We start from the raw sequence: 24,353 nt of genomic DNA, 5'->3' as shown, positions 1-24,353 counted from the left end.
TCAGATGCTGTGTCGCCTGCCGCTCTGTATGACTTTGAGTACGTTGGAAAGGTCAAAACTTTTCGTAATCAGTTCCATTAGGTTCTTGTCTCCTTCCACACCATTGATAAATTCTTCTAAAGTCAGTTCCCCTAAAAGGAAATCAGAAACTCCTTAGGAACCGAGGAACCCAGCAATCACTCTCAGCCCAACACAAGGCCATTCATGCCAGATTGAATCCCTCAGGAAGGTTCCCTGTTCTCTGCTGATAGGCAAATGGAGGCAGAATATTTTCTAAGGTTTTCCCACTTTGCATCAGATCCCAGAACTCAGACTTGCTTTTTTCTGTTAAAAGAGATCAAACACACCTTTCACAGAAGTCTAAGACCACTGTGAGTGCTCAGTATCATGGTGACAGAAACATGTGAAAAAGGGTGCTAATGAAGACTGTATCAAGGCTGAATTTAGATGTATGGACCAATTCTCACTGAGCTAACTGGAATTTATTTTATAGCTGGTTTTAACAGAGATCAGGGCATGATTTGCTGAGGATTACCAGACATACTCCCTGTGTTGACTACTAGGATTATTTAGAGCCACAATAAAATGTAGTAAAAAAAAAATCAGTTAAATGGTTTGATTAGATAAATTCTTCCAAGCAACTCAAATGGTCATTTAGAGCATGATTTTTGGGGCTCACGTCAAAATCGGGTAGTACCTTGGAAATTGTGAGACAACTATACAATCTTTTTTACTGAGGAGCAGGAATATTGTATAGCATTCTTCCTCTTTTCCTGCTCTCTTCCCTGTCAACAAAGGCAAAGGGCAATCCTAGGAACGTGTTTGTTTGCATGGTACACAGAGGTGTACACAATTTTCTGGTTAGAAGTTATTCTGGTGATATTGTTTGTTTCTCTTTGAAAGGGGAAACAGAGCTTGGTTTAATATGAAGAGCTTGATTCTTTCCTCTGAGAACAGTTTAAAGTTTCTTGTTAAAATCACAACAATGAATGATTTCTCACTGAAATAAGAAATGACAAGAGGCCAGGCAAAGAGGAAGATAGCTGGATGACTTAGGGCCCCAGGGTGCAGGGGAGCGGCAATTCAAGTTGCGTGCACTTCTGGTGAATGCTTAGCTAGGTGCCTTTTGGCTATTTTCGGATTTAAGTACTCCCCGGAGTTTTTTTGTGTTTTGGTTTTTGTTCATGGCAACTTTGGAAACTTCATCTGATGTGAAAAAGGAAAATGATCAGCGTTTGAAAAATGTGAAAACCACTTTCTACCCATGGGTAGTAAAGGCTGCTTCCTCTTTAGTCATATGGGTCCTCACTGCACTGGTGGGAAGGCTCATATACACACTATTAAGGTGGAAAGATGTCATTTGACAGAAGTCCTGGCTCTTAGGCTTCAGTGAGAGGAGTAGGACCCTCTCCAGGGGCTGGCATGCAGTGCCCTGAGGATGTTCAGACCTCCTCTTTCAACACCAGTGCCCTTATGTAATCATCCCCGGAGCAGAGACAGAACAATCTTTCTCTGTATGTTTGTCTGTGTCCTGCCGCTTTGCCACTCATCCACTCACTTCTTCTGATCTCTCCTCCTATCCTCTTACTTCCCATCTCCTTCTCTCTGTGTTGCCTTTGACTGAGGTCTTTAGTTGGATGGGGTGTCTGGACTTGTCAGATGGACACACTGCATCATTTTCCTGCTTATGCAGGGCAACTGGTCTTGAATTCCCTCCTCTTGATCCCAGGCTATATATTTCAAAGTACCAATACCAGCGTGCAAGCATACAAAACCCACTGCAGTTACCAGTGAGATGTGGTTACACTGGCATTCCCAGACTCACTGCGACCGTGATGGGTCTCGGATTTCCTTGAGCTAATGAAAATAAATTGCAAACCTATCAGGAGATTTGTTTTAAGAATTGCTCCCTACAACCATGGGATTATTTCTTGTATTTTAATGTGAAGAAGAACATTGCAACTTATTTGTCTATTTGCCCTTTTCTTTAATAAGAAGCTACAAGGAGGTAGCATAGTTTAAGCTAAACTGGGAAAAATTTGTCCCATTCCTCAGGTGGAGCTAGTCCTGCTGCTTTGCAGCTATTTAAAAAAATAACTAACTGTGGAAAGCAGTTTGAAATGGGAGCATTATGAAGATAATTCTGACTAATTCATTTTCTGGCATTTCATTGCTCAAACGTAAGACACAAAAGTTATTTTTTCAGCTGATTGTCTAGCTCAGATACAATTATTACTTGCAGTAAACATACGGTCAAAGCAGGGGCCAAAGTATGAATAATTATAGAATTTGGGTTAGATTCTAGAATATGTCTATATGTTATTTGGAGTCCCTTGGTAATTTGCATTCACCCAAAAGCTGGGCCAAGCAGGTGGGGAAAAAAATCCTCTACGAGTTATTCACATGCATTACAAGATCACTGTTTATACTCTGATTCTATATCGCAAACAGCTTTTTTAAAAGTAACCTTAACACACCAAATAAGACCAGAAAAATGAACAAAAAAATGCCCAAAATTCCTGGCTGGATCTGATTTTGCTCTGCAGTGCTTTCCTAATATTCCTAATTTGTCAATGATTGCAGTACTTGATGTAAAACATAATTGCCTGTGGAAGGAGGATCTTCATGATTAAAAGTATGAGGGAAGACATTCACATGTGACAGGTTTTCTGTTAGAAACAACTCTGAAGCAGTGAATTAAAGTTTTAGTTTCCAAATGCAAGTCCAATTGGCTTAATCTAGCTATTTTGAGAAAAAACAGTAGCATGTGTCTTAGCATGTGTTAATGATCAGGCTTCAAGGGACATCCAATATGCTGTCCAATCTTTAGAACATGCTAGAGCCTGTGCAATGATGCATCTTAATTGGTTTTCTTGCCCATTTTAGATAGATTAAGCCACACAAATATACTAAAAAAATACCTCACACTTCCATTTTGCTGTGCAACCAGGGTACTGGCATTTTGGATGAACGATGCAAGACCTCCATGTTTTAGCCCCTACTGAATGTAATGGCTATGTCAGCTTAATAGAGTCAGTGATTTACACTTCACTGTAAAGCTGAAGTAATATGCGTAAAGAAGAACAGATTCAGGCTTTCAGTTCATCTAAACCAGTCAATTCTTCAGTAGTGTGTTAAACTCCCCTCTTGATCCCGTACTTCTTTATGGGGGAAAATCCCTGCCAGTGCCAAGAAGACCTAGATTCTTACCGTCATTGTTCACATCTATCTTCTGAAATATCATGTTTGTAAACTCTTCAGCAGACATGTTGGTGTGGCCATTAATAGCCTGGATAGCCTGAAGGCAGAAATGCAGAAAGTTCTTTCAGACTCTTTTCCCATCAAGTTGTGAAAACAATACACTGGCAACGGCAGTAATTGCGATGCAGCGCTTTAGTTCACCAACCCTTTCAAAAACTGCTAAATAAATAGCTATTTCAAGTAAATCTTCAGTAATGAGGATTGGAAATTTAATTAACATAACACAGCCTGAAGATTACAGGCTAATTTACATATCTCTGAAGATCTTCTGAAATCATGTGGCACCTCTGCTCTGCAATATGCTTTAGATTCCACACCAGCGTTTTTATTTTGCCCTAGAGAGTTCTGTGTCTTCAGAGAGTGCCCTATGGTCTGTGTGATTTAAATATAGTACTGTTTTTCACAGCTGAAAGCACATGAGGAGAAAGCCTAAGTCATTTTTCTATTAAGGCATGTTTAACTTAGTAATCACAAATGAAGTTAGACCAGCAGTCCTGGAAGTTGGCAGACTTTACTTGTCTTCCAAAGAAATTAAGGAAACCAGAAGTCTCCCCTCTAGTTTTTCTGTGGCAAAGGGACTCAATATTTAGAGTAAAGGGATACATGAATATTTTTGCAAAATTGTGTCCCATTCACTGAGACAATAATTTTTGCATTATGGTGATCATTTGGGTTAATAAAATAGGAGCCTATATGTTAATAGTCAGTGGTCCAGAAGCAACAAGCATATGTTTACAGAGCTACACTCAAACTCAATATCACAATTACTAAGTGACTGGGAAAATACATACATATATATGTATATAAACACATGTGCTTATATGTTCTATAATGGGCATACTATATAATTTGTTTTTCTACACCTGAATTATCTTGAGATGAACTGTGTTGTGTAAGATAGTTCACTGTATGTGCCACTTGTTTCCGTCAATATTCCTGATATTATTTTAGAACTCATTATATTTAAATAAAACGTAAGTTAAACCTATTCAGCACTGATGTGGAATTCTTGACCATCACTGTCTTTATCTTACTTTGCATAAATGACTTCAAAAAGGTAGCAAGAATTTTAAAAAAATGGGTACATAAACTTGTTTGTATTATTAATTCATACTTCAGATACTTTTGGTGTTTTATATGTCTGACCCTGATGCAGTCTTCAGGAGAAGGTTGTACCTCTGCCACAGTCAAATTTGTTGTAGTTCTAAGAGTAGGGCAGTGGTTCCTGAAGTACTTGAATCACTGACTACCCCAGAATCACCTTAAATAATAAATAAAATAACTGGGTTGTTAAAAGGCACCGAGAGTTTGCATGGTTGTCTGGAAGGAATTTTGATGGTTGATAATGATCTGCTGGTCCAAAGTTTGCATAGCTGTAGGGACAGCTAAAGTTTTAATAGGACTTCTGTGTTTTAAATTAATGTTTCAGATATTACATATCTTTTTGGACAAGTCCTTGTTTGCTGATGCTTAGTATAAGCAGGACCCTTAATGGCTGTGATCCTGTATTTTTTTTTTTTGTTTAGAGCCCACCGATTTTAATCTAGCCTAGGTCAAATGACTTAGGCAGGATTAAGTTAAAGTTCTCGTACTCCAGAAGAGAGGAAAACACACAGAGGGTTAAACTGGTTTGAAAACCAGGTAAGTTGAAAAAGAAATCTTTACATTAAAAGGATTTTAATTCTCTTTTTGGATAAAACCCAAGGCAGAACACAGTTGTCTCATTGTCTTTGGGTGAAAAATGATGGAGAATATCTGCAAAAGAGGCATGTCATTAGTCTTAAAGGAGGAGAAATCTGGGAGATGCAGCCTCTCCTTCTGCCTTTAGAAAGCTGCTCTTTAAAAGGTGATGCATCAACTTTATTTGTTTGACCCTATGGCTCCATCTGTCTCTGGTTCCTTTTAACTTGGGCAGCGGCTCTTGAAAGTCTCTAACAGTGACTAGCCAGGCACCAGCAGTAATACAGAATCCAGGTAAAGTATGTTCCTTGTTTATGATGACATTAAATACCTATTTAGATTTTGTGCTCCCTGCAGCAAAAACTTGATCTGTAATGAGTCCTGTATGTTTAGGGAGCATTATTAAGGCATTCATATTTGCAAGGAACCCTATCATACCATTTGGATGAAAACAGCTACTGAAGTGCAAAATATTATTTCGCTAGAGCAAGTTGAAAAATACAGAAATTGTTTTAAAGAAAGAATTACACTGCTTTGGTTTTACGGGTTTGAAATGGACCCATTGTCTGCAAAATTTTCTACAATATTTGTATCCAAATGTCACTGCATGATTTAATGATAAAATTAAATTTCCCCAATTTAATTTTAAAATAGGGGTAATGGCATTTGTAGTAAACAAATCTAAAAGCTTTTCAAAAAATTAAAATATTGGAATATTTTGATGACACCTATATTGTTTCTTGCAGCAAGTTCAGTTTGAGAAGTCAGTTTTCCACAACAGACTGGCACAAACACTTGTAACCAGCTGTTTTATTCATTATGCTGCTTCAGTTCTACCCTGCCTTATAGTATAGTTTATCACAATAATGTCTCTACTGTTTTTACAGGTTCTCACTTTCAGTAAAGCATTGTATCTGTAGAACTATGGTTTAAAGTAAAATACTACTTAGATATATTTACTTCAATAAGCAAGAAACTAATGGCAGGAGTGTCACTAGCCAGAACAATTCCGGTTTTATGACTGTAAAACATTAGGTAAAGTACAGACATTTACAACACATGATGAAACTACTGTTTCAGGGGCAATGCACTATGTCAAATGCTCTTGCTATTGGTCATAACTGGCTTACCGTGAATATGCTTAATAGTTCTTTTTTGTCAATACATCCGTTTCCATCAGCATCGTATAGCTTAAAATACCATTTCAATTTTTGGTCAATTTTCCCTCGTATAACCAAATTTATTGCAGCTATGAACTCCAAGAAGTCTATAAATCCATCCTAAGAGAGAGAGAGAGAGAAACGTATTTAACAACATTGGTTTTCTGTTCCTTCTAGCAATTCCACAGAAACAGGTCATCGAATTCGCTATGATACACACTGATTTATAAAGCACCTTAACGTAGAAATCTCCTGTGGTGTTTAAAAAGGATGGCCTCAACTAGAAGTACTATAGGAAGGGGTGTTAGCACAGTTTTGTTCTCCCCTGAAGTCTGGGGGCAGTAGCGGTGGGGGGCCAATCTATTCTGAGCAATTGTTATTGACATTTTTTGAGGAGAAGAGAAACAGTTTTGTGGTAGACTACCACGTGTGAAAAAGGAGAGTCTGGGGTATCTGGTACTAATGAGACGTCTACAGGGGAGTTGCTTAAGTTCATACAGGTACTGCGGAACTATTTATGATTTCCAGTGCAACAGAGTTGCTCCGGGTGTTATTTATCTGAGAGATCATGTAGTAAGCGCTGTACATGGTAGCCAATAATCTGGCATGAACTCCAGATACTGTGCTTTTTCCATATAAACATCAGATCTCTTTGACTATTATATTTTGCATGGGATATAAAGCTTTCAAGTCATAAACTAGCTTCCAAATAGTGAGGATTGGGGGACATTCATAGGGAAAGAGCATTTCAGATTGATTTCATTCCATATTTTCTGCTTCCTTCTCTGAAGCTAGTGATGGAAACCTGTCAAGGACAGGCCTCTGTGGTTAGGTGGTCTAAGCCACTGTGACAGTTCCGCTGTTTCTGTAAAATTGTGGTGAGGATGGAAGAAACAGTTGCTGAATTTGGAGAGTACTTGCTCCGACTGTTTCTCGTGTGCATATAAAAAGAATTAACAGCTGGTAAATTTAATCTTGTGATCTTTACGTTGGTCAGAATCCAATCACTTGGAAAACCTTGGAAAGACTGCCACCAGTTTCAGATGGCCTGTGATTGAGAAGAGAATGTTGGATGAGTACCTAGTAGGTTTAGCATGTTACTTATTTTTATTGTCATACGTCAACACAAAGGTGTGGTGCGACTCGTTGCCATACTTGTAGCGCTTGTTTTGATTTCTGTGCAAGGCTGTTCGGCAGAGTGGCACCAAAGAGGTAAATCCAATGTTTCAGACACACTGGATTCAGTGTACATGCTGAAATGGTGTGTGCATAACTGGCCATTGCTTCACAGACTCTTTGTGCAGGGTCTGCTGTGGTTGCTGGATTTACTGTAATTGCAATCACAGCAAACTCAGCAAAGGCAAAGACACCATTCAACCACTGTTTAGAATTAAATGAAATTTGGCAGTAACTGCATGGAGTTTTCAAACAAGATTAGGCCCAGTATTAAAATCAGATGCTTTACCAAAAAATGACACATCATATACCACAAACTTTATGCTTCTTTTTGGCACACCAGCTTGAACTTCAATTTTGCAAGTATTATTTCAAGAAGCATCTCATCAAGTATTTTACTGGAGAGGAAGGTTGATTTTGCTGATTATATTTCCATCATCTGATTTGAGAGATCTATTAAGAATGTGGTTAGATGCATTTCACATTGCTGCATTTTTATTGCATTTCATACTACTTATTGAAACTACAGATTAATTTTAGGCTTGCTGGATGTCCATGACAAGATTAATTTTTTTCTTTCTCCCTTACATTTCAGTTTGGATTTTGGAAAATGGTATTTTGTTTGCTTTCTTCCTGCATCTTGGTGTCACTGTTCTTGCCCTGACAAAATACCAGAAGTCTGAAAAACATAATAATCAGCTTAACGTGTTCGGGTACGTAATTCTGATCTGGTGCATCATTTGACCTGCCCCAAGCAGGAAGGGACTGAAGGCCAAGGTCAAAAAACCCTACCTCTGAAAAACACCTGAGAGAAACTGTAGTTGCCAGTAAAGCCCCAGCCACATTCTGTAGATGTGCAAAGACCGCTGGCAACACGTTAACCTCAGTAGCCAGTGCATCAGGAATAGAAATACTAAGAAGGCAGACACATTTATCACCAAAAAACATACATTGTAGGTAGAAAAGAAAACATGTGATGCAGAAGACTATGGCAATCTTGTTGCACATATCCAGAGCTTTCTCAGATGAAGAGAAATACTGTGGCATCCAAAACTATCAGAATAGTCCATTAAATAATGGAAAAAATCATAACAGTAACCTATAAAGATCATCCTGTGGTTCTGTGAGTACAACAAATAACAACATTAATAACATAACAACGATAAATGTGTTATGATGTTATTAAAGGAATATGCTCATTAACCCATCCGCTGCTCTATAACCATTCACAACACAAGTATTGAGGTAGGTCCTTACATGTCTCCGGGCTCTGTAGAACTTCACTGTGTGCAGCACACGCAGTAAAGTATCTGTTGCTCGTTAGAAGTCAGTAATTCACAAAAAAAGGGCTACCGTAAAAATGATAAAATAAATAATAACAAAATAAAATGAAAAAAAACCAACCCAGCAACATAATAAGCAGAGCTGATTATCAGTGGTGGACGATATAAATAATTTACTTCTGGTGCTTTTCTCTGTTATTCCAAAGGACAAATTTCTAATATTTTTACTGAATGGAGTTAATGCTGGTGAAACCTGCTTATTTGGCACCTTAGGATATGGGACGGATTTGGGCGATGGATGCATTTCTTGTCTGTGAAGGCTTATTTTCAGTGTCTGTATGGTGCTGGCCATACCTTCTTTGGCTGCAGCACAATTACACAGGGATACCATGGGCGTCTGGAGGAGTGGTGAAGTCCTGCTCCCTTCCCTGCCCATATGCACAGAGCCAGCTGGGGTAAGCTCACAGGGAACGCCCTTTGGATATGGTGTAAAATAAGGGGGCAGAAATCTCCTAATGCAGTTCTGAGGTGTGAGCTGGAGAGATGTCAAAAAAATGGGTTCAAAACTTTTTTTACATGCCCCAAAGTCTTCTGGACTTTCTGCTTAGCACCATAGACTTAATAAAAATATATACTTTTTTTTTAGTCTCTTAACAGCTTGACCAGATGAACTAGAAGCTTAAGGATGCATTATGGTTGTGCATGTGTTTGTGCCCTTTGATCCTGTATTTTTGTAGCTTGTTTGCTTTCACTGATGAGTCATTTTTTAAGCCGCTTGGAACAGTTCAATTCACAAAACAAAGACAAAATAAAGTGCCAAAATTGGAAGGAGAATTTGCTGATGATACAAAACTGATCCTCACGGCCCTGAGGGCACCACCAGCCCTGACTGCCCCTGCTCAACCACCCACTTCAGTTGTTCATTAGTTACTGGATCTCCTGAGGAGAAAGGAATTTAATTTTATCTTTTTATGAGGTGTTTTTGCTTCAGAATGTCAGCCTATGTACAGTTGCTGAAGGCTGCTCACTTTTGTTCAGTGAGGATGGGGATGTGTGTCCTGTGAGGGCAAGGCTGGGCAGCGAGGGATGCACCCCGGAGCCGTAGGAGGGCATTATCCTTTGGTTCCCAGAATAGCGTTGCTAATCTTCACAGGTCCTTAAAAAACTCTCAGAGCTTCAAACTGTTTGAATACAGATTAAAAATAATTGACTTGTCAGCTGTGAACACACAGCTGATCTTAAACGGCACCGTAATTCAAAGTTGGGTCAGAATGATCTGAACTCATCATTTTGGCTGCCTTGCTCTTACCTCAATGTGGTTTCCTAACCGTGTTGATGCGCTGCTACTGGGATAGTGAGGCAGCCGTCTCCCACCGCACACCACGGCTGTGCATGTGGAAAGGACGGATTTCTGTCCCTGCAAAACTCTACGATAAGTGAACTCATCTTGTTGGAGTACTGAGTCTATACCCAATAAGCAGTGTCTTGTTTTCAAATTTGCTCCTGAAAAATCTCTAAACTCAGCCTGACACCAGGAGAAAAGCTCAGCAGGCTTTATCAGGATTAACAGGTGTGCAAATATAGACCGTCTAGGTATTTCAAACCTAGGGCTTAGGACATTAAGCCACCTTCCCTCCCCACCCCCTGTCTTTCAGAATACTGCCTAAACCTCATAAGGCAGAGGGAGGAGGCACAGATAAACAGCAGATTACAACAGCTCAGAACTGTGACATTTATAGCTAATCCTATGTGCTTCTCTCTTTCTCTGTAGATTCCATTTCAACTATAGTGCTGCTTTCTCTGCCCTCAGAAACCTAAAGGAGGATTAATTTTGCTCCATTTTATCTTCCCCCATTTCCGTGCTTTCTTTTTGCTTATGAAGACTTTCAGCTGGTCCTCAAAGGTTGCATACACATTATTGAGGAAATACAGAGCTACTTGTGACTCTCTCACTTTGACACGTCTCTAAGGTCTGATATTGGAGTTCGGGGCTTAGAGGGAGCTCCAGATACCCTACAGGCTGTTTCATAAGTAAACAAAGCTGGTGTTTGTCACGGGGTGGGGGGGAGACTCTTGGCAAGCAAAGGCTATTAGATAAGGATGAAGACTGATGCAGGGAATTAGGAGCTGCAGATCTTTAAGTGGTTTTGTGGTAGTTAAATACCCACTGTTATATAAGGACATGAGGCTGTATTGTCAGACTGTTATACAAGGTTCTGCTTTGCTCAGACGAAGAGGACCTCTGAGATTTGGGGACTTAGAAAAAACAGAACCTTTGTATTAGAGGAGCCGGAAAAGCAGAGGCGGCTACGTGTCCTGGCTCTCAGGCTTGTAGGCTACCCTGGTAAAACCTGGTGAAATCAGAAATGTTAAGATGACAGACAATTGTATTTCTTTAAAATTAACAACTACCCCCCAACTCCCTGCAATCACTCACGATTTTCTTTCAAGGTTAGTGGAGAAGCAGGGAGACAGGGAAATCACCAAGGCATTGGGCTGGGTCCTGTGCTCAGCCTGCAGCACAGCACAGCAGTGCCCAGGAGGGCTGTACTGAAGGAAAGCATGTGCTCAAGGACCCAGCCCTCTGCTGTCATCTCCTGGATGGTGAAGTTCAGCTTTCTGCACCCCTAATTTTGAGCTTCTGTCTGTGCTTTTAGGAGCATCTTTCCCAACTTAAGACAAAGTGGTAGTCAAGAGAGAGAAAACTAAAAAGTGCAGCCATGACTACATAAGGCATTGTTCAGCAAATTTCTGGCTGACAATTCAAACAGATTTTTCTTTGACGCATCAAGAATGTAGCAGGACAAACCTCCAGGAAAAGCACTTTGAAGACATACATGTCTTCTAGTGGCAAAGGTGCTCTATTTGGCAGATTATCTCAGATGCTCCTAGATAATGTTTTCAGGAATTAATGTCTCAAGGGGTGTATGCAAGAAGGCTCCTAAAAGTTAAATACATATACTGCCATTCCCTAAACTGGTATTATCAGAAAAAGGACCTCAGGCAAGGAAAAAAGTTAATACTCTCTACCTTCTTTACCTAGTAGGCATTTTTTATTTCTGTAAAAAATGGGAGATTATAGATCATGTTTTGTCACGAGAAAGCAGTAACCAATTTATTGTCATTACATGAGTTTGTGGCCAAGCTAGTTAGATCACCCTATTTCTGCTGCATTTTTTCTGCAATTATTATTTCCAAAGCGTGGTTCACCCACATCATTGTCACCAACAAATGTGTGAATCATGATTGCATAGTTTTGGCTGTTTCAAAGCAACACTTAAATGATAAAGGGGAAAAAGAAGAAAATGCAAACCTAAAGTAGCCTCTAACTGCTCTATTCATCATTAATAAGGAAATAAATAGAAAAAAGGACAGTTGCATTTTAAAAAAATACTTACAATTTCTTTAAATAGAAGTAGATTCCGGAACTGTTTCTCATTAAAATTACTTTCCCCTTTATCTACATCATAATTTAAACAAGTAGTATTTAAAAGTAATTATGATTAATTGTACAAAGTTAATCTTCATTGACTATTCACGTGATGTGACAAAATTACTGTGTTAGCTGGTAATGGTAGTAATATGCTCCGAGCGCTTTTTAAACTCAGTGGAAGCTGCAGAGTACATGGTAATTTGTTTACACTTAAATGAAATTTTCAAAGAAACCCTACAGATGTTGTCAGAAAAGTGTATTTTCTTCAGTTTGATGTGTAATATTGGTCACTGAGTAACTGCTGAGGAAACAACTCTAAACCCTTTCTTCTGTTTTAAAAACAGTCAGGGAGTGTAGGAACTCAGGTAGCACAACTCAATGGGAGACTGTGTAGATGATGAAGATTATTTTTAAATAAAATTGAACTTCATCATTCTTTCATATTCCTCCCTTTCTATATTGACTCACATGGAGTTTTGCTGCATTTGTTTCTGCAGGACATTCAGTAAAAATGCATGTGATAAATACTTAATCCACATTAAAGAAAAAAAACAAGGAAAAAACGTTAAGCCAAAGAATCACTTGACCAAACCTCTAAGTGCTTAGTTTTTATTGCCAGTACTTTTTGCCATGGATTTCTCTGTATCTAATGCAGTGATTCATTTTCTCTAGGTCTCTTGTGCAACGTAGTTGGCATTACGGCTTCATATAGGTCCTACGATCTGGGCTTTCTTAACCCGTGGCTCTTGGGTGCTGGGTCCTAGTGTGAAAGGGGACACCTGACAGCCAGGTGCCAAAGCGTTGGTTTATGTGGTACATCTGGCCTTGCACTGCGCACAAACAGTGTCTTTGATCCGGACATGCTCTACAGTGTGATGGACCTACTAGCCAAGGGCAGCAGATCTCTGTTGCAAACGCAGTGAGCCTGGTAACGCTGTGCACCGATGGCAAGGAAGAGGCTGTTCAATGACGTGGGGTCACTCCACGGTGTGCACTGTGAGTACTGCTGGCCCATTGCATAGCTTAATCCAATCCAGCTAAGCATCAAGATTGCGACGCAAGGAAAATTCAACTGGAATATTACTTAGTAGCCCTTGCCTACATTAATATTTTGAAATTTTGCTTTTAAACAGAAAGTTTATTGGACATTCAGATTACCCTTTTTGAAATGCAAAAAAGTGCCACTGAATTCTGCACTGCTGTAATAGAAATCTGAGACAGAGATCACTTTAATATCTCATGTAAAGAATCAGCCTTCCACGCTTGATGGTGCTGTGCCACTACTGGGGAATTACCTCTGGTGTAAAACTTTTAGATTATAACTTGTACCATCAAATCCTATAGTCAAGAATTCAACTGTACTGACATTATACAAGTGATGATTTTAATGATAATGTTAATGTAGGCTTTTAGCTGGTAATGACACATTATTATAGCATAAGTTAGCACTATCACAGCAGTAAGTACTGTGCCAAACCACTAGAAAACAAAATTAAGATTGTGAAATTGCACCAATAATTGTGGGAAGTCCTTACAAAGTAATAGATTCATTTTTGGAATCAATGTATAAAATTGGATGTAAAAAAAATTCTGGAGGTAGTTAAGTAGTAGAACAAAGACATTCTTTAAGAGAGTCTATAAATAAATGGAGTAGTGTTTCATGGAACCAGGTGAAATATTCATAGAACGTAGTTTCTATTCCATAGATTTTTTGTAAGGGTACAGTACCTTCCAAAGGCACTTAAACATGCTGACAAAAAATATATAACTACATTGCCTTGACCACAGCAAAGCATAATTTAACCTCCTCCTTATTTACAGTAATCAGGCTAGTTACTTTACATTTGAGATAATTTTATGCAACATTACTCCAGATTAAGAAGAAGCAAATGATTTGGCTTTGTTGTTTTTGTATCTGAAACTAATGGGAAAAGGACTTGTACATGTATATGTCAACTCTAAAAAGCCCAAGTATTTCAGGAAGTAAGAGCTGCAGATTTTTGTTACTTCTGACAGAAGAATTCTTTCTGGCTAAAAGATATCTTGATTCTTATTTTCTTCTAGCCCTTGGTTTAGAAGCTGATTAATTTTTTGACTCACAGGCTTTTATTGTTGACTCTACAATGTGATAGCTATGACTGTCATGAAAAGAAAGTAAGTTTTCTAAGTATTTCATGTTGTGCAGACTAATTAGAGCTGATTGTGAGAGTGGAAAACAGTTCAAAACTAGAAAAAGCAAGAGTTAGACTCCTCTGGGCAAAGTGGTAGTGCTATCCACATGTGCTGGGGCAACACAAGAACCATGGAAAAGGAATAGCATAAAATGTAGCTTGTCTTGCCAACCACAATACCAGCTTATATGGCTCTTGGCCCCATAGCCTAGTGTGTAATGCAGATGTTGCTGCTGCAACCTTACTGCCTTCGTTAAGCTGGCTGGTTAGAGTAAGCTAAGAAATGTATACTTGTCCAGAGAGTCATTTCAGCCTGAAGACATCCCTAAAATTAGGATACAAAAGAGGAAAGTTTGGGAAAATATTTCTATAATTACCATCCTCTCTCACCCTGCTTTGGATAACTATTAACTATTGCACCCAGTTCTATTTTGTCAACTTTGGTAATGCCTGCAAACATCTAAGGTTGCAGCAAACAGCCTAGGCAGTTCCTTAGGCAGCCTGACAATTCATATCACAGCAGCTATTCCTGGTCCTGAGGACACATCAGAGCAAGACAATCTGAGAAAGAAAGCCCAGTTGAAGATTAAATTTTCCAGCAAAGGCGGGTTAGCAAAGGTGACCTGAGCCGTTATAATTAATACCACAAGAGCTGGAAACACTTAATATTTAGGTTCCAGGTAATGTTTGAAGTATTGCGCACTAGCAGTCATTTTATTTCATCTTTTAAGAGCCTTTCGTGCTTTCAATAAGAACGTGGAAGGCAGCTATCACATAGTGCTAGGTAACCATTGCATAGTTGGGCCATGTCAATCTTTAACAAAGTAATGTCTTCAGCAGAACCTCTAGCAACTAATTGCCTCATATTGATGAAAATAATATTCCTGTCTCTCACAATTCTTAAGAAGGGGGAACAAGTGGAAGGAGAAAACAACTGAAAGTCAAATGAAGAATGAGTTACATTAATCGTCAAAACATCTCTGAAAAATACTACATCTTTCTGTGAACATTTGCATGCTTTTCTTAGAATATGAGGTGCAACCACTGCTTTCATAGAGAATTTCACGTCCAAATGATTCGCATTTCCTTCTACTACAATAGCTGAGATGATGTACTTGGCTAATCCCATTCATGTCCCTATAACCAGAGAGAATAACATCTATTTATAGCCAGAACACAGAATCAGATGATGAAAAGTCTACCTGAAAATTGGAACTATAAAGACACACAACATGACAGTGGGGAAGGAGCTAGGATGAGAAAAAAAGGAATGGTGGTCTGCCTCCCAACACTTGTCAGCGTTGTGCAAAGTAGGGGGTGTGAAGGGAAACTCTTATTCTTCGGGGGGGGGGGGAGGGGGGGCGGGAAAAGTAGCTTGAGATTTAGTTTACATTGCTATGTAGTCATTTTGGCACACAACAAAGTTCTATTGAAGTAACACATTTTTGCATTTCTTATTATCTCTTCTACATCAAACATCCTGTTTTAACTTTCTTCTTTCAGTTTTAAAATGGATTCCTTTTAAAATCTTTTTTATGGTTCTAATCTGCATAATGATGTCAGATAAACTCTAGATTATCACAGAACTACTTTAAATTTTAGATGAAAAAGCACAAACGAGAAAGATGACTAAAAATGGACATCAGCTGATGGCTCCTTATCGAAAGATTTCTTAAACTCTTTGCTGTGGAGTGTCCATTTTTCTGCTTCTACCAACTTTGTCTCTGCATAAGATGTGTAGCAGAAAATACTGTTCTTTGTTGAGGACTATCCAATGCTTTATAAAATGTTAACAGAAAATCCTTGTACTTGCATAATTTTTCTTTGGTGCCACATACCTATTAATCTTCTTTACTCTTCACAGTATATCGTACCTTTTAAAATCAGATTGTTATTCCTGTAGCTAGTTTCAATTAATGCCAAAATAAGCAATAAGAGAACTACAATAACAGCATCCCATTTTCAGTACATTGCTTCACATGTTAAATGGCTATGCAAATTTTGTCCTTCACAGGCCATTAGAACCCGATCAATCAATTCTTACAGTGTTCAATTTTTATTTTTAGTGGTGGCAAAACCTATCTGCAAGCCAGTGGAAGGATGAAAATTATCTGGGTTTCTGACTTAAAGAAAGAAGATTTTTTAGAGTAAGTGTTAAATAGTAGCAGTGCTGACTATAACATGTTTCCTTAGTTCTGTTTAAGAGCAACTAACACTTCCAATATAATATAGATATCAAGACATTATTTTTTTAGATATGCTCTCACCTTTAACATTGGTGAAGGATATAATCTCTCTGAAATATCACAGAATCACAGAATCATTAAGGTTGGAAAAGACCTGTAAGATCATCAAGTCCAACCATCAACCCAACACCACCATGCCCACTAAACCATGTCCCGCAATGCCACGTCTACACGTTCCTTGAACATGTTCCTCCACCACCTGCCTGGGCAGCCTGTTCCAATGCTTCACCATATGATACATACTCTCACAGAAAACCAAATATACATCAGCATACTTGGCAACTACTGAAGTATTTTAGATAAACATAACTGTTTCGTCTCTAAAATTCATCAGTAGGCTGCATGAACTAGGACTGATGACAGTGATGCATGGACTGAGATTCAGAGGGAATAAAAAAAGCAGGAGGAATTCAGCTTACTTGTATGTGGTTGCAGCTTTTTCATTTTTGTATTACAAATAGCTTAAGGGTGAAGATGACTGAGATAAGTTTTCCCTAAAAAGACCTAATAAAGGGAATCTTTAAAAAAATGAACTCTGTTGCACTTGTATTTTAATAAAAACTTTATTTTTGAAGGTTTTCATTGGAAAGCTGTGGCAAAAGATAAACCTACCATTTATTATACTGCCAATGCCATTGTATTAATAAGGCTTAGAACTATTAATGGATGAGTCATGAATAAAACATTTGCTTAAATGCTACCTCCTGCATTCCTCGTGATAATCTCAAGGAAAGTTAACTTTGCAATTACAGTTCTGAATGTTCAGCATCTTTATTTTTCACTGGAGCTAAGAATGATGAAGAGCAACTTTCAAACTTCACTAGCCTATTTATTTATTTGTTTGTTTGTTTATTTAATTATTAGCAAAGCATCCCACAGAGGTCAAGGAAAGGATGAAAAGTCATGACATAGAACCCTTGTTTTTAAGACACATGGAAAAATTAAAGACATCTGCATACTTGGTGTATAAGGTTATTATGAAACAGCTTGTGGTCTGCACAAGAGACACACTGGAAATGGTTAGCATTTGTTTAGAATGTTCCTGAGAAGAAAGCTTTTAGGACATAGCCTATGCCACTGATCTCCAATAGAAACAGGCACTGACTGGAAACAGCTTTTATACATTGAACAGGTGCACTCTGCTGAGCCAGAGGCATGAATACCTGTACAGTCCTATGTATAAACACAGAATACAATAGCAAAGAAAATAAATTTTTTTATTTACAAACTTGAGAAGTTGCTATAGAATTGAAGGAAACAGAATGTAAGCAAAAAGTCAAATGACCAAATTATTTCTGAATTTGTGCGTTATGCATGCAACCACTTGCGTCCATTAACTTCTGTGGCTTGCAGATGAAAGCTTATAACCTGTTTAATATTGTACAGTGCCTAAAAGTTCTACATAATGTCATGGAAGGATAATGACCCCTTATTTGTACAATCATAGCTGCCCACAATGTGATACTCCCAGTCAGCCATCCATTTACCACTCTTCACGCATCCATACTTAACTAAAAGCACTTTTCAGGATCAAAGCCTACATTTCTGCCAAAAAACCCAGGGAGGAGAAAAAGCTGTAGAAAGGGTATAGGACAAAAAGTGAACACACGGAATAAGGCGATCCTCTTATTTTACCTCATCAATAACATACAACGTTCCTTTCTCCTGCCCTGAGAGGCTGGTCTGTTACCACTTTATTCCCAGCTTAACCACATAAAAAGCATGATAGCCATGTACTTGAAAAGTGTTTGATTGATGCTTGTTATTTCTAAACATATACCTTAGAAATAGTGGTCATTAGTCTTGGTAATAAAGGAAAAAAAATATAATTAAACTTAGGAAAACCGACTGCTGTTAACAATGTTAGAAAAAGAAACAAAGGCTGTATAGTAACAGAAATGCAATCATTATACTGAATAGAGATTAAAATACAACAAGTCTATAAAAGTCTGTAAAAAGTTGCCGTGGGCTCAGGATGTAAATCTTACATCTTAAATTGTTCCTTTACATTTTTATTCCGAATAAAAATCTCTGCTGGTCTCAAACATGCCAGATTTAGTTTTGTTTGCCTGACATCTTTCCCTAGTGAGGTTGATTCTCTCAATACGTAACATACATTTTCAAATGCTCACAGGCTAGTGATCAGCATAGATTTCTGAGCTTTGGTACACTCTAACTTGATTCCCAGCTGCTGTATTGTTTGATACCCATTCCTCTACTTTGTTTTTCTGGGCTTTTTTTCCTCATTTTTCTTTTAGCTTGGAAGCTAATTTACAGGTTGGGATCTCCTTGCTGTAACCAAAGCTCAACTCCACATTACACAGCTGAAATTTTCAGCAAACCTAGGTATGAAACACCTAGAAGAAAAAAAAAAGGGATATCTCTAGGAACTGGAAGAGGTGCTATGCTAAGACCTTCCAACAGGTGTTCAATTTTGGTTGATGGCCATATATGTGATAGTTTGGAAAAGACCTTAGCTGTGAAGGCTGGCAAATGCGTAGATTTGCTATACTTGAATGGCCCAGTCCCTATTTGGCAGATGTTGAGGTGCTGCTGCTGGACACAGATTGCCTTCTCTGGTGGAGGGACTGCTGTTCCAAACATGCGAGAAGACAGTAAGGGGAAATGCTTTCTCTTGTATTGACTATACAGCCATACCCTGCTGTACCCCAGGGATGTGTTCCTGAGAGGTGTGGTAGTTAACCATATGATGGGTGATGAAGCAGTTTCTCTGTGAGACTGAATTCCTGGCCATTGGTTCATCTGAGGAAGATGAGGATGAAGACAATGATAAAGTAAAGTTCAGAAAGATGCAGCAAGAAAGTTCCTGGTAAAAGAGGAAGTTCAGTCACACAGATGAAGCAGCTGAGATCTTTCAGGATGGTGATCCTGAAAGCCATGCTGAAAAGACAGCATGTTCTCCAGCTGACAATCCTGGTGCAGCTCCTCCTGCCTCTCTGTCCTCCACACTATACATATGGTCCCTCTGTGTTTAAAACATATGTATTAAGTCTCCCCCAAGCATCTGCCCGCTACTTCTTATGGGAAAAGTTACTTTGCTATCTGACGGCTTGACCACTTCATATATATGAGTGATGACAGCCTGCAGAGCAGGGTGACACAACTCTGAAAAGCCAGATAGAGAAGCAATAATTAGCAGAGGGTTCCCATTTTGATTAAGTGTGTTTTGCCCCTGCCACAGCAAATAAAGGTGAGCAAATGCTCTTTCTGAAACCTGCTTTTATTCCACTCTCCTCACTTTTACATTAATCCAGAATCTGAAGGTCTCACAAATCTGAAGGTTTCACAAATCTGCAGAGCGTGTGCTGACAGGCAGTGCCCTGGGACACTCCAGCATTGCAGTGAGTGGAGGGCTCAAGGTGGCCATCTCCAGGACCTTATGAGCATGAGGCAGTGCTCAAGACAGACCTAGGAAACAGCCCACACTTGTCTGCCAGTCTGTTGGTTGTTAGATTCTCTGATGTCTTTTGTCCTCTCCCTCCACAACCACATGGTCTAAGGTCTTCTACACCTAGTGAAAGGTGCTACACGCGAGTACCAGATGACCATGGCTTTGGCCATGTCTGTACACCTAAGGAAAATATATATTGTCTGACTGGGAGCTAGCCACATTATGGAGAGCTGACTGCAGTCACAAGCAGTTATTGCAGTAGCAGGGAGCAAATATCAGCCAGGAGAAGCTGCTTTACCTCTTCATTTGGTAGTCTGTTTGATCTTACGATTTGGGTACTGTGTGTGATCTCCTCATCTGAGTTACATTTTCCTCTCTGCCACAGGTTCAATACAGTACTTGGGACAAATCTGTTTATCTACACTGCACTTCATCATCGTTTTAGTGCAGACCATGCTTTCCTCTCTCTCTAACATTGCTGTAAAAACTTACTAACTTTCTATTTGAGCATACCAATATTTCCATATGCTTACATACAAGTGCAGGACAAGCAAAGGATAGAAGAATAACCAGTGAACTGCAAATTACATCTGATTTTCAGGGTTGTTTCTTGACATTTTTTTAAGTGCCCCTGGAAAGTACTAACAAGAGTCATGCTCAAAGCCCTCAAAGCACCTTCTTCATCTCTAGTGCACCATAATGGCAACCCTGTCCACAATAGCAGTTCTGTGAGCCTGGCACAAGGAGGAGCCTGCAGGCTACAACTCACAAACAAAGCAATAGTATGAGATTAAAGAAATAAAGAAAAGAAGGTTTACCTGGTTCAGATCAAAGATATCAAACACTTGTTTAAAGTATATATCTCCCTGGGGATCCAGCCCTTGCACACCCAGGAGTTTCTTGAACTCGTGCAGACTAAGTTGCAGAGATGGGCATTCTCTCATCAATTTGCTGTAATAATGGTGCACCTCTGGGGCAGGGCCATCACCTGGTAATGGTTCTTTGGCGCCCATGTTACTGCACAGGAAGTGTCTCTTTTTTTTCTATTCACATTTATATCTCTCAGGTTCAGAGTCTTGCTCATGACCAGAACTCAAATATTGCATTTAAACGGCCATGGTTAACCTCTTACAGTCTAAGTTTCTATTTTTATTTAGTGACTTTCTGTACTCACATGAGATTACCTTTAATGCCCAGTCCTAAACCAGATGGAATTTCAGAATGTGGCTAAATTAGAAGGAAAGAGAGCCACACTTAAATTATAGTTCATAAAAATTCAGACTCTCCCACCGACTACAAACATGCATGTTAGAAAAAGAAAAATCATATTGAATTATATGCAAACCATTATCAACACATAAAAGTGTAAGCCTGGATTGACTGTAAGGAACAGCTACAATTTATGCTTGTAAAAAAAAAAAAAGGATGGAAAAGGTTGAGAGTACAAACAGACATGCCCGTTATTACATTCTCTCCGTTGCAGGTGGATTAAGCCTCTCTAAAGACAGACCCCTTAGGACTCCTCCTTGAGGCACTTCTTGTCATGAAGATGCTGTGTGGTATCTTGTATGTATGTGCAATTGTACCCTATTTCCCCCCTCTCAACACTGGTCCCCAGATAAAATGCACAATTTTGGTCACCAGCCTTGTGACAGAACCTGAGCAGAAGAGGAATCTTTTAGAGTAACTCCTTTAACAAGAATCAACTTGGTCTGATAAGTGAATTAAATACAAGTTTCCTTGCTGTTGGTCAGTGCTGTAGTCCTGCTTTTTATTTTACAGCTTTCAGGAGCTCAATTCCTTCTTCCTCTGTAAGGTCAGGGAAGGGGTTAGGTATCAATAATACCTCTGTACTGATTAGCTTCTATACAAGGAGGTGAGAGGCTCAGGAGCATTACTATAGCACAGACAAGTTTGGAGCTATAAATACCAGTGTAAAACTATAGGATGTTAGAGATGCAGGAACAAGACACTCCCACTCAGTTATCCTTTTTGTTTATAATTACATGGTGGAGTTAAAGAGCACAGTCCTGTGAGGTGCTGAGTGCCTCATGAAAAACAGCAACCTCCCCTCAGCCCAACTTAAGCCAGTGAGCAATCAATATCTTACAGCATCAGGTCAATTTTTGAGAAGGACTCCCATACTCTTAACGGGCTATGCTACAGCTCTCTCCACAAGGACATCATTAAGTTTAATTATCATATACTTCCGAATGTAAGAAGGCTTGAACACTCCTCAAAAGTCTCCTAAATCTTTGTGTTAAGGGTAGTATCTCTGAATTAACCCCAACCCCAACGACGTTTTGATGCCACAGGCTGTTTTCATGAAGATTTCAGCTTAGGCAAATCGGATTTTTCCAATTAATAATGTTACATATAGATCCTTAAACAACTCTAAATCCTAGCTTCCTGTTTTATCTGCCTACGCAGCACAGCTCTTTGGAAGAACTTTGGATATTAAAGCATCATTTTTCTTTTTTATTTTTTTCTTCTTTTTCCACCAGCAATAAAATCCACTGAGTTAAGCATTTTGGAAGAGGGAAAACCGAGCCAATAGAGACAGACATCGGTAAACATTTAATTAAAAGGAGAAGTTGTCTTCCCTAATTAGGTACCGTTGTTTTGATTGGAGATGTTCTCCTTCTTGGTGCTTGAAGTCTTTCTCAAACCAAGCAGACACTGAGCAGCTTGCATCTCCTGGTGGCTCTGGTTAGCAAAGCAAGGGTTTGTTGGGGTTGCTAATGAGCACGGCTATATTTCTGTCTAGTAACTCCTGTCCAAGTGCTTTTCTGGGCCAGTGGGAGAGGCAGGCCCTGCGGAGAGACACCGCAAGGGGCTGGATCTTGTGGCTGACATTGCCAGCCTCTTCTTCTTCCTCTTACTGCAGCTGTGCAAACTACCACATTTATTCCTGTATGTTGTTTTTGTCCAAGTATCAGCTCTGTTTCAGATGGAAAATGAATCTCTTGCTAAGATTTTAACTATCTTTTCAACACTTTTTCTCCGCAGCTTGCATTTCAGTTCCACAAGGGTTTCAGTTAATGTAAGAAGGGATGAGACACTGTTTCCTCCTTCCACTCTTTGAACATTTATTTCCATCTATTTATATTTGTGCCTTAATTTTGTTAATTTGACATTTTGGGGTTTTGTGTTTTACATTTCACTTACTTCTTCCCCCTCCTGGAAGGCTGGTATCTAATTATCTTATTTCTGCCTATTCCTGGTTTTTTGACTGTACTTTTTCCAATGCATTTCTTGATTCTTTCCATTTATCTTTTAGAAGTAGTAACACAGTCTTCTGATTTCTGATCTATGCAGTAATTCAAGTCTACATTCCTTTCACTGCTCAGCTTTCAAAGTTGCTTTTTTTAAGGGGTGGGTAGGGAAGTAAAACTAGCTGTATTACTCTTCTACAAACTATCCAAATAACAATAAAAATGGTGGTAATAATATAAAGAAAAAAATTTAGATTCTTTGTAACTGTCCAAAAATGCAGCTCAATAGAACTGAAGAGACTTTGCTTTGGACATGGTGGGGAAAATATTTTTTAAGAGAAGAGTGAAGACAAAAATAGTCACATAACCTTCCAGTAGTGAAAGAGGGGAACATGAGGGTTTTGACTCTTGTCCAGCCCCACCTACAAGGAATCAAGATTGTTTTGTAGGTTTTTGAAGAGCTCTTCTCTTAAACAACCTAAATGACTGAAAAGAGTCCAACAAATCCAGTTTTCTCAGTTTAAGTAATGCTGCACAGCTGCTGGAAATTAATGAGAAAACCCCCAATACCTGGTTACCTAACGCTTCTTATTCGATATCACTAGGCCAAAGTCCTCTACTGTTCATGCTAACGCATACATTTCATGATGAAAATAGTCCAAGAAAATTTCTTACCTCATTCATGTCAAAGATGTGAAACACCTGCTCAACATACTTGGTTGCCTGAGGGTTCATATCATGTAAATCCAGTATTGTCTTAAACTCATGGAGAGTAAGTTGTCCGGAGGGGCAATGGTTCATAAATTTCTGGTACCACTGACTGTTTTCTATTGCAGCAAAATCTTCAGCTGATTTCCCAGCACCCATAGCACCGTCTGCCCTTCCTCTCCATCCGTGCTGTGCTGTTTGCCTTTGCACAGTGTTCTTATGTTCGCTGGCTCACCTCCAGCTAGAATTCACCAATAAACCAGGAGCTTTAAAACTACCATAAACCTCTTAAAGATCCCTGCAGATCTGGATTAGGCAGAAATAGAAACTCCACGGGATCTTCCTTCATGACCTGTTTGAACACAAGCAGGCTTGTCAATAGGTGGGTGCTTCTCTCTGGCCAGAGCTACCTCAACACCGCAACATGTTCCCAGGGCTCAACCTGCTTCCACATGGGCTCTCTTGAAGACAAAACACGAAATTTGTGCTCACGTTGTGCAAGATCTTATGTCCAGTTTGCAGCCTTGGTACTCTTGCTAAACTTAAAATGCTTTGCACTAAAAATGCACTGGCTAAGATGACTTTGAATGCTTCCCAAACTGTGAAAT

General features: G+C 39.1%; 1 protein-coding gene across 1 annotated transcript; it reads right to left on the bottom strand.

Moving 5' to 3' along the window:
- On the bottom strand, positions 1–23,904 carry GUCA1C (guanylate cyclase activator 1C). The gene is made up of 4 exons (XM_059821433.1): positions 23,713–23,904; positions 6,072–6,221; positions 3,211–3,298; positions 1–131 (listed from the first exon to the last, which is right to left on the bottom strand). Exons 1-4 carry the CDS (start codon positions 23,902–23,904, stop codon positions 1–3), a joined length of 561 nt encoding a protein of 186 aa, XP_059677416.1.
- Positions 23,905–24,353: the final 449 nt, after the last annotated feature.

Source organism: Gavia stellata, chromosome 1 (genome assembly GCF_030936135.1).
Source record: "Gavia stellata isolate bGavSte3 chromosome 1, bGavSte3.hap2, whole genome shotgun sequence".
NCBI lineage: Eukaryota > Metazoa > Chordata > Aves > Gaviiformes > Gaviidae > Gavia > Gavia stellata.
The sequence above is the reverse complement of the archived record's forward strand: the minus strand, read 5'-3'. Positions and strand labels throughout refer to the sequence as shown.

Bases quoted from the DNA above. Each gene is read 5' to 3' on its own strand.
- GUCA1C (XM_059821433.1), bottom strand. From the start codon at position 23,904: ATGGGTGCTGGGAAATCAGCTGAAGATTTTGCTGCAATAGAAAACAGT. The intron at 6,222-23,712 runs GTAAGAAATTTT...TCTCTCTCTTAG, and splicing joins ACATCTTTGACATGAATGAG to GATGGATTTATAGACTTCTT. The intron at 132-3,210 runs GTAAGAATCTAG...ATTTCCTTTTAG, and splicing joins GATAGATGTGAACAATGACG to GGGAACTGACTTTAGAAGAA.